This window comes from Podarcis erhardii, assembly GCF_964252035.2.
Source record: "Podarcis erhardii genome assembly, chromosome: 8".
NCBI classification, from domain to species: Eukaryota; Metazoa; Chordata; class Lepidosauria; order Squamata; family Lacertidae; genus Podarcis; species Podarcis erhardii.
In genome coordinates this window covers 31,973,259-31,989,290 of record NC_138499.1, presented here as the reverse complement: position 1 = coordinate 31,989,290, position 16,032 = coordinate 31,973,259, and the positions used below count along the sequence as shown (strand labels likewise).

The 16,032-nt window shown below is 37.5% G+C and overlaps 1 protein-coding gene across 8 annotated transcripts in view; it reads left to right on the top strand.

Annotated features, from left to right (window-relative positions):
* The window catches only part of ZFHX4 (zinc finger homeobox 4), a 191,449-nt gene that overhangs the window by 29,408 nt on the left and 146,009 nt on the right, over positions 1-16,032 (top strand). For 7 of the 8 annotated variants that reach the window (XM_081873898.1, XM_081873897.1, XM_081873895.1 and 4 more), the window contains exon 3: positions 1,315-1,817. In XM_081873898.1, coding sequence (XP_081730024.1) covers positions 1,315-1,817 — 503 coding nt within the window. The remainder of the gene's footprint in view (positions 1-1,314; positions 1,818-16,032) is intronic. The other variant, XM_081873896.1, reaches the window with a different exon arrangement.

The following is a 16,032-nucleotide window of genomic DNA, read 5'->3' as shown; positions in this document are numbered from 1 at the left end:
TAATCTAATAATAAAAGTAGCATTCATATAGCATTTTTTGATTAATGAAAAGGTGTATTGCATTCTTTCTCTTAATAGTTCTTAGAGTAGGGCAAGCCAACATGGTGCCAACCAGAAATTGTGGGCTTCAGCTGCCAACATCCCTGACTATTGACCATGCTGGGTGGGGCTGATGGGAGCTAGACTACACAACATCTGGAGGGTACCACATTAGCTACCCTGTCGTAGAACAACCCTTTCATGCAGGCCAGTATTAATCCCATATTTCAGACAGAGAACTGAGACTGAGACAAAGGTGATCTTAGGCAGGCCACTAAGTTTGTTATCATTCTCTGTCACTTATACTATGCCTGCGCTCAGCAACAGTTTAAAGTGGCCTAAAACAGGAGGCAAAACATAAGAACTGTTGTCCAATTACAGCTTTTGTATCAATAGGATGTATTATATTATTTGAAAGTCATGAAATGGAAGTTACTTTCTGTTTGTTTTTTTTAAATATTTATTAGAGTTTTTGAATACAAATGCACCGATAATAAACAATCTTAATTCCATCACAACGTAGTTTCATCACTTCTTTGGACTCCCTCACGTCTCCCGCTCCCATTTACATCGTTAAAAGGTTTTTCCAAGCAAATTATCAACTTGTTTACGATCTTATATCCACTCATTTAAGTATAATCTAACAATTCTCCGTAAAATTTATGTTTTCTTTAATCTCACTTATCATCAAATTCAAAATCTAATTTAGTGGTGGCCAATTTTTTATAATCTAGCATCCTTCTTAACATTCAACCAAATTACAATGTTTTTGTAAATACAACTTAAATTTCTTCCAGTCTTCCTCAATCCTCTCTTCTCCCAGGTCTGGAAGTTACTTTCTGAATCATCGCAGCCCTGTTTTTCATATATGCATATGTGTGATATATATCTGAGAAGTACAATTAGCAGCTTTTAAAGGATATAATGAAACTAAAATTAGTTTAGTAGGGTTAATCTAGGCTTTTAAGTTGCAAAAGCTTAGCTGTTTTGTTATTTTATTGATCAACTCTCATGCCTTTGAAAATAAAAATTCCAGGATGACATCATGCCCAGTAGGAGTAATTAAAGCTATCTGATGAGGGAATTTAGAAGTTGAAAGGGATGATTGTAATTGATCCTGATTCAATCCTATTACAGCTTTTTATAGTTTAAGCTCTAGAGAAAGCAAGGCCCTTGTCAAGGCTTTATTTTATAGATTCCTTTGTGTGTGTATGTGTGTATATGTGCTCTATACTTTCTGGTCTCTACTTTCCCTTTTAATTTTTTCCCCTGTAGTAAATAATGAGCTGCCACCTGAAATCCGGCTTGCCAGTGGTCAGCTAATGGGTGATGACCTGTCCCTCCTTACTGCAGGAGAGCTGTCACCTTATATCAGTGACCCAGCGCTGAAGCTATTCCAGTGTGCTGTTTGCAACAAATTCACCTCTGACAGCCTGGAGGCCCTAAGTGTGCATGTGAGCAGTGAACGTTCTCTCCCTGAAGAGGAGTGGAGGGCTGTAATTGGAGACATCTACCAATGCAAGCTCTGTAACTACAACACGCAGCTGAAAGCCAACTTCCAGCTTCACTGCAAGACTGACAAACACATGCAAAAATATCAACTGGTGGCTCACATTAAAGAAGGAGGCAAAACTAACGAGTGGAGGCTGAAGTGCATTGCCATTGGCAACCCAGTTCACCTAAAATGTAATGCCTGTGACTACTACACCAACAGTGTGGATAAATTGCGCTTACATACCACCAATCACAGACACGAGGCAGCCCTGAAACTTTACAAGGTAAGCACCCACCAGCAATTTAAGTTGGCTTAAAATAGGAAGCAGCAGTTAACTCTCGAAATGTTAGCAGAACGGTGTTTTTTTGAGTGATGTGCAAATTAGAGGCTTATTGAACATACTCTTAATAAAGCAACAAAAATTAGACTACTGAGCTAGAAGCGCTGCACCTGGAAAGTGTTATACCTTATAGCTCATTTAGCTTTTCCTTTATATATATATCACTGTCAGCACAGTCCTATATGTATGTTTACTCAGGTGCAAGTCCCATTGAGTTAGATGGAGTTTAGTCCCAAGTTAATGGGCATGGGATGCAGCCTAACGTCTTAAACTTAAATTTATATTTCTTGTGTTGCAAATGGCTAAATGAGTTTCTCTTCTAAATTCTATAATAGCCTTTGTTAGCTAACTGTTAACTGTGAATTCTTTTGTGTACTTTATGTGATACTTGCATATCTTGTATAGGAAAGGAAATGGCTCCTAGCATTGAGGATGTTTAAATGATCCCAACCCAAAATGTTCCACCTCAATTTTTATAGTAAAAACACACACTTGTATCACAGTATTACTATGAGTATTCAGAAGCAAACTCTTGATATCTCTTTGCCTACCTTTGCTTTTGATTAGTCAATAATCATTATTTACTATGAAATTATTTTACATGAAAGGGTGTGGTGCAGATAAATATTAGCGTAATGGCAAACACACTTTTTTCTGGCCTGGGGAAAAACTATACTATGTGTGGGAGTGGCAAATATTATTTACTACCGGATCATGCCATGACTTTTTCCAAACCCCAATTACTGGATTTTATTTTGTTTTGTTTACTGGATTGTCCTGTTGGGCTTGGTTTATGTATAAAGTGTTGTACATTTATTTATGGCTTTCAGATATCAAGCACTATTTTGTTTGAGGTTTTTTCCCACAAGGATATAACAATTTGTCAGTGTATTTTAAATATAGTGAGAATGTCCACGTGGTAAGTGTAACACACATACACTAGAGCTTGCCTTTAACTTTATCATGAATAATAAGCATGAATTTTCTAAAATGCTGTTATAAAATTTGCACACATATAAATAAATAAGTAAATAAATCAGCAGTTCTATAGGCAAATAAAATGAATGTTCTATCGTTGGTTGTGCATAAACCGCTTTGTTGAAACAAATGGCAGACATGTAGCTGAAAATAATATACTCCATTTGTATCCTGCAGACAGCAAATGAAGGGGATGTAAATACTACAGATTTAAATCCATATCCGCTTTAGAATGTAGATGTATATATCTACTTCTGTGTTTGGATACCAAATGCAAGTCTGTCCATACAGGACACTGATAACCAAACTCAAATGCATTCACATATCTTCCTTAGTACCTAAAAGGAATGAATTAGTATTTAAAGGCAGAGGGTTGTATACAATTAACTGCTAATCAGACTAGACCTATTGAAATCAATATACCTAGGTAGTCATGCCCATTGATTTCACTGGGTCTGCTGTAAGTAGGAGTTGGTTGACAACAACCCCGAGCAAGGAAGCTGAGGAAAAACCTTTCAAGGTGAGCAAATTGTGCTGGTGGTTGTGAACAAGCTGGCCTCCCCACTTTATAGGAGACTTTTCTGACCATACTTGGCTTTCAGCGTTTCCCTTTCAGACCTTAGGATATTAGCCTAAGCTGACCTTTACATGCTTGACCTGATTCATCCACAATTAAATTCACCTCCTTGCTGTCAGATTGCTGAAAGTGTTATCTACTACCACTTTAAGGTGGAATAAAAGTCTAAATTTGAATTTTGCACAGAAAAAAAATAAAACTATGTGGAACATGAATTGATCAAAACATTCTAGACACTTACCCACCAAAGCAGAGCTTTATAGACCTTATAGGCCTTTACAAATCTCCAAAACAAACTGGTGTAAGATGTTATGTCCGCTGTTGCTTTAAGCTGTTTTCCTCCAGCTTATCTCACTTTTAGTATTGGAGCTGGGTTGGGGGGCAGGCAGAATTGTGTAAAGTAGTAGTGTACAGTACAGGCTGGGGGCAGGGGCTCAGCTTATTTTCCATGCAAATGTTTTTCTCCTTCTGTAAAGTGTAGACCTCCCCTACCCTTGTATGTATCTATCATTTGTATATCAACAGCACAAATAGTATTTAAATAGTTGAGTAAAGTGTTTCCATTTACATTATCCTGTTTAGAAGCCCAGGAAAAGACAGTGATCTCTGTAAAGCACATGCTCTTGCAGGAATTCTAAGTAGACCATTTTGTAGCTTTAAGAAACTATAGAATCCCACAATATGGTTATCTTCCTGCTATGCTACCCTCTCATGAGATTTAATTACAATACCAGTACTCTTGAGAAGACAGAGAAAATAGAACATGCTGGGCCATGCTGCAACAAAAAGTTGCAGTCTGATTTGTACCTGTTGAGAGTTCCAGTCAGCTAGTAATGCCCCATTTCACTGTTTCATCTCCTTTCCTTCCTCCCCATTTTCTGTTTTATCTCCAAATGTCAGCCAGCATTCTGTGCCAACTGAACATGGCCAGCCTACATTGTGATCGGCAGTCCCTGCCCCCCCCCCACTTGGGGGTTTCACCCCTCAAAGTTATTTTGTACTTTTGCAAGTCTTGGGATTCCCCCAAGACTGCAAATACTTCTCTCTTGTCCATGGATGGTGCTGTTTTGGCTACATAGGGATCCACACTTGGAGAATAGTCCATTAAAGGGTGTGAGAACGATGCCTGGAGTAGGTTTGGAGGAAGAGGCTATTCCCCTTTGTTGAAAGGAGCTTGGCTTACAATTAACTAGTAAGTGTTCACCCTCTAAGGTTCAATAAAAATAAATGACAAATTTACCAAATGCCACAGGCCTGGCTTAGGAAATGTGTCGCAGGCACCAGTCAGTCATTTCTAGAGTTGCCAAATCACAATTACAAAGCTTTGCTAATTCCGTTAAATATTCCACGTCAGTGGGAGAGCATGCTGTGTTTTGTCTTTCCCGTTCCATTTCTTCATTAATGCCTTCATTCACTCTCCCTTTCTGCCTGCTGTAAAAAGTAGCCTCCAGTCTTCCCTTCAACTAACTGGGCCAGTCCGGTGAACAAAGAGAAAAATGGAGGAAAGGAGAAATAGCCAGGTGGCTGCAGTGGCGTAGCGTGGGGGGTGCAGGGGGGGCCGGCCGCACCGGGCGCAACATCTGGGGTTAGGGCAAATCCACAGGTTAGGGGGCGCAAATCCACGGGTTAGGGGGCGCAAATCCACAGGTTAGGGGGCGCAAATTACTTGCCTTGCCCCGGGTGCTGACAACCCACGCTACGCCACTGGGTGGCTGTGTACTTTTTGGCTTCCTCAGAATGTTTTGAATGCACATGAAGTATCCCTGGGTTGAAATCTAGCCAGTACCCATGATGCTGTAGTCCAGAAAGCATTAATGACCACAGCAGAAAAGCTTTGGGGGAATCCCATTTTTTCCCATTCACAAAATATTGGATGATATCACTGTTAGTCATACTCTGAGTAGACCCATTGAAATCAATGTACTGAAGTACATTAATTTTAATGGGTTTATTCTGAGTATGGCTTGGTTGGCTATCATCCACTGTGACTTTTAATAAGAGGAAAATGCAACATAAATGCCTTCTTGAGGCAAAATGTCTGGACTCCTTGCAACAGCTGCAATGTTAATAACTTCAGTGCTTTGGAAAAAGATGTTGCATGCATCACAACAGCAGTACTAAAATTGGTTGTTTGTGTATAAGCCCTCTTGTAAGATGTGAAAGCTACTAATGTATTAAAACCGCAGCCCCTGCCCACTGAATTCATGAAGCAATTTGTGTAATTAGTTGCCTAATGTGACAAAGCAATGCTGCTTTATGAGAACAATTAACTTACAATCCTAGGAACACTTAATTGGAAGTAGGTTTACATTGCAATCAGTGAGGCTTACTTCAACTTAATACATTGAGGTTTAGGGTGATATACATATTTGGGTGCTAGCAAAATTATTTTGCAATTATGAGAACAAATAATAAAATTGGACTGCTTCAGTTATTTGTGGTTTAATGGCAAGTATAAGTTTTATTGAGCATTTATTTGCTTGTTCCTCTTACATAGTCATTTAAAATGTTAAGGACACCTGACAGCAGCAGTTAGGTGAGGTTAAATGTATAAAATATATTTTGCTTTTTGCTTTATTGACAAACTATTGATTCATACACTATTCATGTTATGATTGTCAGCTCAATTTGAATAGATCACTTCACCTCCCATTCTCAAACAACAGGAAAGTTGCATGACCTATTTCCAGTTTAAGAAGGTTAAAGGTTAGCTCAAAAGCATCATCTGCCTAACTGCTTAGTTTTAAACTGATCAATTTAATGAAAATCTGTTTTACAGATGGTGTTTTAATGTCTTTGGCAGGATTTGGGCAGCTTTAACATTAGATGTACGCTAGTAAACATTATTTTTTATTTGACCAGAGCAACACCTTTTCTTTTATGTTTTATAGTAGAAAACATGTGGGATATGGTATTTTGGCAGAAGACCCAAAGCAAAAAGTGTTGATGATCTTTCCATATGGATTCCACAACAGAATATATTTATGTCTATTGCTCAAACAAAGCTATATTCATGGCTAAGCAGACTGTTTTCCTCTGAATCCTTAAAAAGAATTTCAGTCAGGATTGTATTTGGAAAATGCATGCTTCCTATTTGCATACGATTGGAACACTGGCATTTAAAACTATAATCAAGACTGTTCCTTATGTATATGCAAGCATGCACTTTGTGTTTATAGCCGAGGTGACCAAACTGTGGTTTGTAAGCTAAATGTAGTTCCTGGCAGTTCAAATGTAAGGAGCTGCACTTACTCGACCACATAGTACAAAAATGCAAATAGCTGTGAAAGGCCTTATTTGTACTTTGAAGCTGTGTGACTTCCATCTGGCATTATCCACTTGCACAAAAGCAGGAATGAATTCTGTCCACATATTCCCCGCGGACAACTTCAAATTTCAGCCAAATGTCATATATAGCTTTTTAATAATTTTTGAGCAGCATTTTGTTTGTTTGTTTGTTTGTAAATAGTGAATATTTAGGGAAACCATAAGGCGGGGACTTTGTGATGGGGGAAATGGGGTGAGTTGAGTCCCCCAACTTTAGCCATGAACACCATTGTGCCAATACAAAACTGTATTTGTCTTTTTGACTTGTGAGTGTAATGTGGTTTTGTTACAGAATGTAGTATAGTTCTTCAACTCAGAAAATTTGGTTCCTCTATGCCCTTTGGAAATATAGGGTAAAATCCGATGCAGTAGTTTTCTTATTAAATAACATGATTCAGCAGATGCGTCCACTATGAGAAAGGGTGAGCGTGTGATTTTCTCCGATTCCCACTTCCTCATGTAACCCCTCTGCTACTGTCAGTGCTGTTCTGGAACAGATTTGGAGGGAAGACATAGTGGCTGAAACAGGAAGGGGGAATCAATGAAAATTTCCTCCTCTTCACCTACTCATCTCAGTCAATGCCTCTATTGGATAATGTGTAGGGAAACTTAACATTCTCATATTCTCAAACTTACTGCACTAATTTTGCTATGGTGTAGAAGAATATGCAATCTGTGCATCAAAAATAATTGCAGTGACTTAAGGTGTTCACTGAGTATGTTTTAAAACTTGTGTACGTAGTACACAGTACCACAAATACATCAGGCAACAGACCAAAATAACAACATGTATCTGAAGGAAGATCCTCGAAACTGCTTTTGTGTACATTGCATCAAGTACAACTTATATGTAAAGTGGTAGGGTGTGCTAAATTCATTTCCTATGCTACCTTTAAACTAGAGAACTAGCTGTCTATATGCCATGTACTGCAGATATACTCTTTCCATTGAGACTTATGCAGAGATCTGGGGTGGGGGAACCCATTGCAATGAACACTATTAGCATAACAGCAGTGCTTGGCGGAGTCCATCTTTTTATAACTGGATCCCTTTTAATTTGGTACTTCCTTGCTATCATTTTAGAATTTGATTTTATATATTTGGTTCACTTTTTTAGATAAATGCAGAATAACTTTTTGCGTAAGAATTCTAAAGCAGGATTTCCCTGGGTGTTGCTGACTCTGATATGTTTATTTAAAGAAAAAGTTCACTACGGTCCTTTATTTTGTCAACAAATGACTGCTACCAGCCTTTAAAATAGCCCAGTGAAACTAAATTATCACGAATATATAAGATTGCATTCAGAAAGGCTAGAAGAACAAATGGAGCATTGACTATATTTTATAGGATAGATTTATAGCCTGTCCTTGGGTCACTTAGGGCCAAGAATTTTCACGGTCAGCTGGTTGGGCCTGCTGGCGAGCATCCTCAGCAGGAAATGTAAATACCATATAGCACCTGCTCTTCAGCTGGGCGGCTAGCACTCTTCTGCTTTTGGAAGGGAAGTATCTCCCACCTCAAGTCTGGTCCAAAGTAGAAAGCTTAATTATACTGGTCTTGCTCTGCATCTGTCATCAGTGAAGCAGAATAGTCTGTCTGGATTCTCTTAATGCTGTTTGCATATTTGGATTTTAAATCAGCCAGAGATATTGAATGCATTGCTTGTGTCTCCTTGTTTATGAATGAGACAACTGGGATTTAGGTAACTTCAAGAGTACTATTTCCCCAATGAACATTGCTAGTGTTTTCCTCATCATTCTTGTTATGGATGAAAGCATCAGTGTTAAAAATTAAAAATTGTATTTGGGAGAGTAGGTATGAAATACAAAGGAAGGGGGAGAGAGAGATCCATCTATAACACAAGCTACATTTGTTTGCTATATTTTGTTTAGCATGCAATGATGATACTTTGATCAGTGTAGAATTAACAGAGTTCCATAATTTAAATTTCAATAGTCTTCTCCTAAGTTTCCAATTTAAAATCAAATATCCCAGATATGTGCCATTCCAATTATTGAACTGTCATTGTCCCAATATGATAGTAAAAGAGGTTGTGAGATTGTGCTGTGCTTATTTGCATAAAAGTCATTGTGCAAAAAGAAATTGGAATGTTTCGGTACATTCGAGAGTCAAAACATGGTTTCCTTAATCTTACTATAGTCATTTGTTTAGATAAAGAAAGCTGTTTGGAGAGATAAATAAAAGTTATTATTTTCTTGCTCTTAAACATAGTTGTCACTGAAAAATATTTTATTTTTTAATAGTGATTTAACATTTGTGGTCATTTCAGGGTTGAAATATCTAAAATTAAATTCCCATGGCTGTTTATGTGTGTCAAGTAATTTGAATTATGCTATTATATTAACATGTATAATGATAAGGGAAGTGTTAAGAAACCATTTTTGTATCAGCCTATTAAAATATAAATATACTTCATGTCTACATAAATGCATGTGTGTGCTAATGAACAAATGGTGGGGTAATAATTTTAAAGGGTTCCTTTTTGCTTCTAGTTTAGTGGGAATAACAACTTGTAAATAACCCACACTTTATTATTCTGTTTAAACATCATATATTTTTAGTCAGGCCTTTCTGTCATGTTGAGGATATATACCGTATTATGACAATCAATTTTAAAATATTTATTTTCAGTACCTTAAAAATAAATCTGCAGTTTTCCCTCAAAATATGATCTTAAAAATTGGATCAAAATACAGTTTTTCTGCAAATGCAAAAATGTATTTGATATCACATTTAGAGCTAGGCTCTAAAAGCTAGGTAAGAACCTTTGGTTTGGAAGTTGGATCCAGCCCTTCACTGTGTTGCATCTCATCCCCTGAACTTTGAAGGTGTGGACTGGGATGGCAAGCAGCCAACTGAATCTGCTTTCACCTTCAAAGACATGAATCAGATGTCTCACACCCAGCTAATCAGCAGCTTCATAGCTCTCCCTTATCGTGTTGGAGGCTGCCCAGCAAGGGGAAGCCTCCTGCCTGGGGGGGGGGGGCAACTTTAAAAGCATGGTTCAGGCATGCTCAGAGGTGAAATCATAGGCTGGGTTGAAAGCCAGCAAGCCCAATCTGCATCTTCACAGCTCTCATAAGGTACTGGGCAGCCTTCCACCTGATGAGGGATGCCTCTGGAAATGTGGATTGGGTTGACTGTCAGCTGGCCTGATGCAGGCCTTCAGAGGTGAAAGTGCAGAGCATGTTAGTTGTCAACTAGCCTGGTCCACATTGTCAAACTCTTCTGAGGCACAATAGGTGCTTTTTACTTGCATGTGACTACTAATAATGTTTTCTGTGGGTACCACCCCTGCCCTAAAATATTTTAGCTTAGTTCTCCCTTGCACTCTATGTTCCTCACACAGCCACTAATGCACCAAGTCACAGTATCCACTGATTTTCATCTCTATTTGAATGGCTTGCTATTTGGACCATCTGCCAGAATTATGGGATAAGGAGGCTGTTGCCCCTTTTAGCTGTTATCTCGTGGTGCCCTACAGTGTTTCTTGTGTTTCTCAGGGAGGTGCTTTATCTGGGAATCCTTGCCCTATATGGGAGTAAATGGAATACCTTTTCTGATATGTGAGAGGACTATTGAGTAAAAATTATGAAACTTTTTCATGTCAAATTGTAAGGCTAAGTGGTGATTATCAAAATGTTCAGGAATGCTATCCTGACTATATAAGATATCTACATAGATCAGTGTATATATGCACTATTACATTCACAATAAATATCGTACACAGATTTCTACATTTTCTGAATTGTATGTACATACAGCTACATAATCGTATTTTCATGAGAATCTCTAACAAGATAACTTAGACTTTTCCAGAGGAAATAAAGCCTTTCCCAGTTGACAAAGGTCAGAGCAAGATGTGATCAAATTATTAGAACCATGGTGAAGCTGCATTTGGATTTGGTCCGAAACCTTAAAGTTCCTCATTATGTGTTCAGTTTGTAGATTATATATTTCGGCCAGGGGGATGCCTCTTTGTAACAAAAAGGAATAGCATTCCCAAGTTTGCTTGCTTTGTGTAAACTTCCACTGAATTATGCATGTATTGCAGACAGTGATGCTTTGCTGGATCAACTGTTAATGACACAGTTATCGTGAACGTTATTCTTAATCAAAGAATGTACTGCAAATACATAAGCAGCCTTCTTTCGTAATGCCAGAACTGGAGGTTGTAAGTTACTTTTCGTTTTCGTTTTCCTTTTTCTGTCTTTTGGGAATGGCACATCACATAGTGAAATAGTGTTTGTTTGACCTCCCCTTCCCAAATACAGGGGCACGTTTATATTAACAGTAAAGTTCACAGAACTTCTCCTAGTGGAGTACCAAAAACAAGCATGTCATGGAAATGACCCTCTTGGTCTCCAGAGAAATGGAGTTAACCCTCATGTGCTATATAGTCTTCAGATATAGTCTTCATCTAACATGATCCCAGAGGAAACTGCAAGTGTTTGTGGGAGCAAAGGTATTACTATAAACTTTAGTTTTTAAAAGCAGAGGATGTTGAAATAAATGGAAATGGATATAAAGTCAAGCAAATCCACAAGAGCAAATCATAACAACAGCAAAAACCAAATTGAAGAAACAGTTTAAATTGAGTGTATTGTTCCTCCCTCTAATCAATTTTCTCTTGTGTTACATGAGAAAACTAAACTATTTATAGCTTCTACTGTTTGACCCAGCTTCAGTGTATTGCTTCATACTGAAAGAACTTTGCTTGCTCTTGAAATGTTGACCAGTTACGTAGTTGCCCTCTTAATCCCAGGCACTAGTCACTGCCTTCTCAAATGTATCCAGACTCACCAAAGGGTGAACAGCTTCCCTAAATGGATAATATACCTAACATTGTATTCCAATATGTCTCTTTGATTTAAATGTCAGAACCAGCTGAGTGAAATACCTTTTCTACGTTAAAAGTTAAGAACTGTTGTATACCTAGTAGACATACTAAGGCCATATCCTCAAACCATTTTTGTCTAAACTACTGCAACTGATTTTAACGTTAATAGTGGTCCCTCCATTATTATTATTATTATTTAAAAAATGAATTTAAGACTAAAAAGTTCCTGTTCAACTATGGGAAGAGGTAAAGGAACAGAGATAAAAGAGTTCATCAGATTTAATAAAAAAAAGTTACTGAAGAATGAGCTCATTTTTGCTGACAGTGAATGCAGGCTGTCCCATGGTAAAACTTCAGTAGTCAGCACTGCTGCAGAGGCACTATAAAGAAAATACAGGAAAATCTTCCATACTATGTATTACTCACCAAGCCTAAGCTGAAATATTGTATTCAGTGTGTGGAACCGCACTTTAAGAGGTATGCAAAGGGGAATATTTTCTTAGATTTTGCTGATTTCCTCTAAAAAATTAAACTAAGAATTGTTGTATTTTCACATATATTTCATGAAACGATATCATATTGTATAAAAATATTAAAAATTTCTGCTTTGCACAACTGATGGTATATTTCTAATGTGGCACACAGTAGTGGACAAATTACCCAAAGCTGAATTAGATAAACATCATAGGAATGGTTCAGTTGTAATTTTACAGTAAGGGATTCCCTTCACCTCTAGAATTCTGTGCTTTCATAGTACACATATAGAATGATAACATCCTCTTTCAGCTTTAGTTTCAACTGAGCTTTAGAAACGAAAGCAAGAGAAAAGCTGCAGCCTCTCTCTCTCTCTCTCTCTCTCTGTGTGTGTGTGTGTGTGTGTACGGTATAAGTGCCAGTTTTCAAAACACAGTCAATCCCCTCATCTGTGACATGGTGGTCTACTTTTTTCTTTTCTTTTAATGTCATGAGAGAGAAAAAATTGCATACAAATGTGTGGGGAGACAGTTGCTTCTTGTCAATTCTAGGTTTAGAAATGTAAGGGTGTCTGAGACTTTTTATATTTATGTTGCTTACTTTTTTATAAAGTTCCCTTTCTTGTCCTATTCACATAACATCTTTGCATGGGCAGGGGAGCGGGTGGCACAAAACCACTGTACCTCTTGGGCTTGCTGATCAGAAGGTTGGCGGTTCGAATCTGTGCAATGGGGTGAGCTCCTATTGCTCTGTCCCAGCTTCTGCCAGTTCAAAAGCACACCAGTGCAAGTAGATAAATAGGTACTGCTGCAGCGGGAAGGTAAATGATGTTTCTGTGTGCTTTTGTATGGGAAAACTGGTCAATTTGACTCCGGCATCCTTTGTCTAATACTAGGATTGCTGCAAAACGGGAGGCAGGAAAACCATTTGCTTTAATATACATATTGTTTTTACATGTGGAGAAAAGAGCTTCCCTTTTCCACCTAAAATAATGCACAGACATTCTTCAGGGGCTATTTCATAAAGAACATCCTTCTTTTTAAATTTTTACCTTCCACCATATTGCCCGTTTATTTAGTTTTCTTGTGGCTCTATAAAGCTCCTTTTGTAGTTACAACTAGCCTAACTTATTTTATGTCATCTACAATCTTTGACACCTCATTGGCCATTGCCTTTTCAGATCATTAATAAATACATTAAGCAAGACTTCTCTTACTATGGAACATTTGGGCAACCCATTCTGATTTTTTTTCCATGTTGTACATGGACCATTAATTCCTAATTTGTTTTGTAACTCTTTGTATCATGTCACCAGTTCAGTTTTCATCCCACAAGTTCACAGTTTCTTAATAGCTTTTTCTGAAGGACATTATCACATTTTTAAAAAATGCCTAAACTAACTGGCAGATTAATTTTTGGATTCTTAGGTTAACACTAAAATATTTATAGACTAAAGATACCAGAATTTTCTCAAGGAAAATGGTTATATGCATTGTGACATGCAAGGAATCTTGATGTTGATGTTAGAAGTCCATACATTTTTATTTAATCTTAATGCATTCCTGACACTGTCCAGTGTAATGACTTGTTTTCTCAAATTTGTGACTAGTTCACCATTACTACATAATGGAGTAGTACTATTGGTTACCTCAGAATTTAGGATATTAGGATGCCACCCCCGTTAGCAAAAATAAAAGAGAGGAGGAGAAAAAGGCACCTTTGTCAGCCACCATTACACTTTGCACCTCTCCTATATTCAGAACAGAAGGCAGTGCAAGATACATAGTCCAAGCATCCAATGAAATGTGGTCATGTTTACGGGACGTGTTTAATGTAGGAGAGGGCTGACATAGTGCAAACAGGTTCTGTATGGGGGTAGCAAATAGCCTCTCCTGCATTTATTTATTAAAAAATAAATAAATTTATTTATTTGGTTTTTCAGATTAAAACTTTACAGTCACATTTCCAACATACAACATAAAAACAAGATTCCAAGGAATCTCCTGGACTTCCCTCCATCCCTTATTGTTAATCATTTCCTCCTGCATCTTTTATAATAATCCAAACCTTTTATCTCTCCATTGTATCCAAAATTCACCATTAAACTACAAGTGATATTGCAATCCTACTAATGATTTTAACTGTTTACAATGGTCTTTAAGATAAGTTATAAAGTTCCTTATTAAAATTTTGGTCTTCCTGATTTCTGATTCTTCTAGACATTTTAGACATTTTGGCATAATCCATCAACTTGATCTGCCATTCTTCTCTGGTATTTTGAATTTTTAAGCAGAGACATTTTGGGCGCACCATAGGAGGGATGTGACACATTTGAGAACCTGGTGTAGTCTTAACGGTGAGCCATTTTTGAGTACAAAAAACCCTTCATCATTCTTGGCATTTTACCTCTTTTAATGACCAAGTAACTACTACTATTATTATTACCATCAGAGCTTTATTCTGTGTGGCTTAAGACAGAAAAAAATATATATCCCCATCCTGTCTCTTTATTCTCACAACAATATATGATATAGGTTAGGCTGACAGTCTTAAATAACTCTTTTAATGTTACATAGACTTTGGATACAATGTAGGACTGAAAAATTAGGGGGATTTATAGTACAGTATGCAGCTGAAAAGGTTAACTAAAGAACCCACAGAGGGGAGGAGGGAAGTCTAGAGATTCGGAAGAATCCTCTTTAATTTTTATTATTTGTGATTTTTTGGTAATGAATTTGTAAAATCAAATAAAAATCATTCCCACCCTCCAAAAGGCTGACAGATAGTGACTGTCCCAAGCATTCAGTGAGTTTGGTGACCAAATTGGGGATTTGAACCCAGGTTTCTCAGTCCAACACACTGATAACTACACAGCAGTAATGTCAAAAGGGAAGACTTACATGGTGTTCTTCTGATACGTGAGTGAAAGAAACTCATCCTTTTGCTTAATAACAGTGAGTATATGCCAGTCAGTGATGTGGTCCAGGGCATTTCTCATTAAAGCAGTGTTGCTTGTCTGTGATCATTAGCCAGTACACAGAATTCTTGTGGCTTAACTACTATTATTTCTTGGGAGTTTCAAAGGGTTTTCAAAATTCTAGAATGTTCTATTAATTGGATGACTTTTCAGAATGCAGGTTGTAATTGCAGAGTTTGGCTTTTAGTTTATTTTTAGTATTTCCGCTGATTTCTGGTGCACACTGTGGGATACATAGGAAGCAAAGCATTAAAGAGACCTCCTGTAAGAAAGGATGTACAAGTGTCCACAAGTTGGAAAGCTGTAATTTGGGTGTCCTTTTTTCATTAGAGAAATCATGTACCCCTTTGATGAAAGGGTATTTTTAGAGGTGTTTGTATGTTCTTCAGTCATTATTTCTTACTTCAAATATATTTTAGCTTCAGAGTTCAAATTGGGTTGTTCCACTTTCCAGTGATAGTATTTTATGTTCTATGGTTCACCCAAGGCAATCCCCTTATTTCTGATGCTATTGGTTAAAAGTTGATTACCAAAAAGGGTCAAAATGACAGAAAACCAGGGGATACTTTTTTTGAGCTTTTGGTAATTTGGGAAACAAGACCATACCATTATCCCAGAATAAACTTCCTTAAAGCTCCTGCAATGGTCCTCAGAGCACACATCCCTCAATGTCTTAACAACAGTGTTTTTCATGGGATTCGAAATGGCAGTTTTACAAGATTTGTTTAGAAAGCACTCCCCCCCCCCTTTATTAAGAGCAAGTTTATGCAGAAAGTTCATAGTGCGGATAGAAACCAACAAACAGAAAACGTACTGTGGTTAACAAAAATCAAACATTTATTTGCTAGTCCAATGATTTATTTTGTTTGATTTGGAATTCTGACTGATAACCTTTAAACTTTTGAAGATGCTAGCTAGCTCTGAAGCGGGACAAAGGAACTTGAGTTAGATGTGTGTGTGCTTA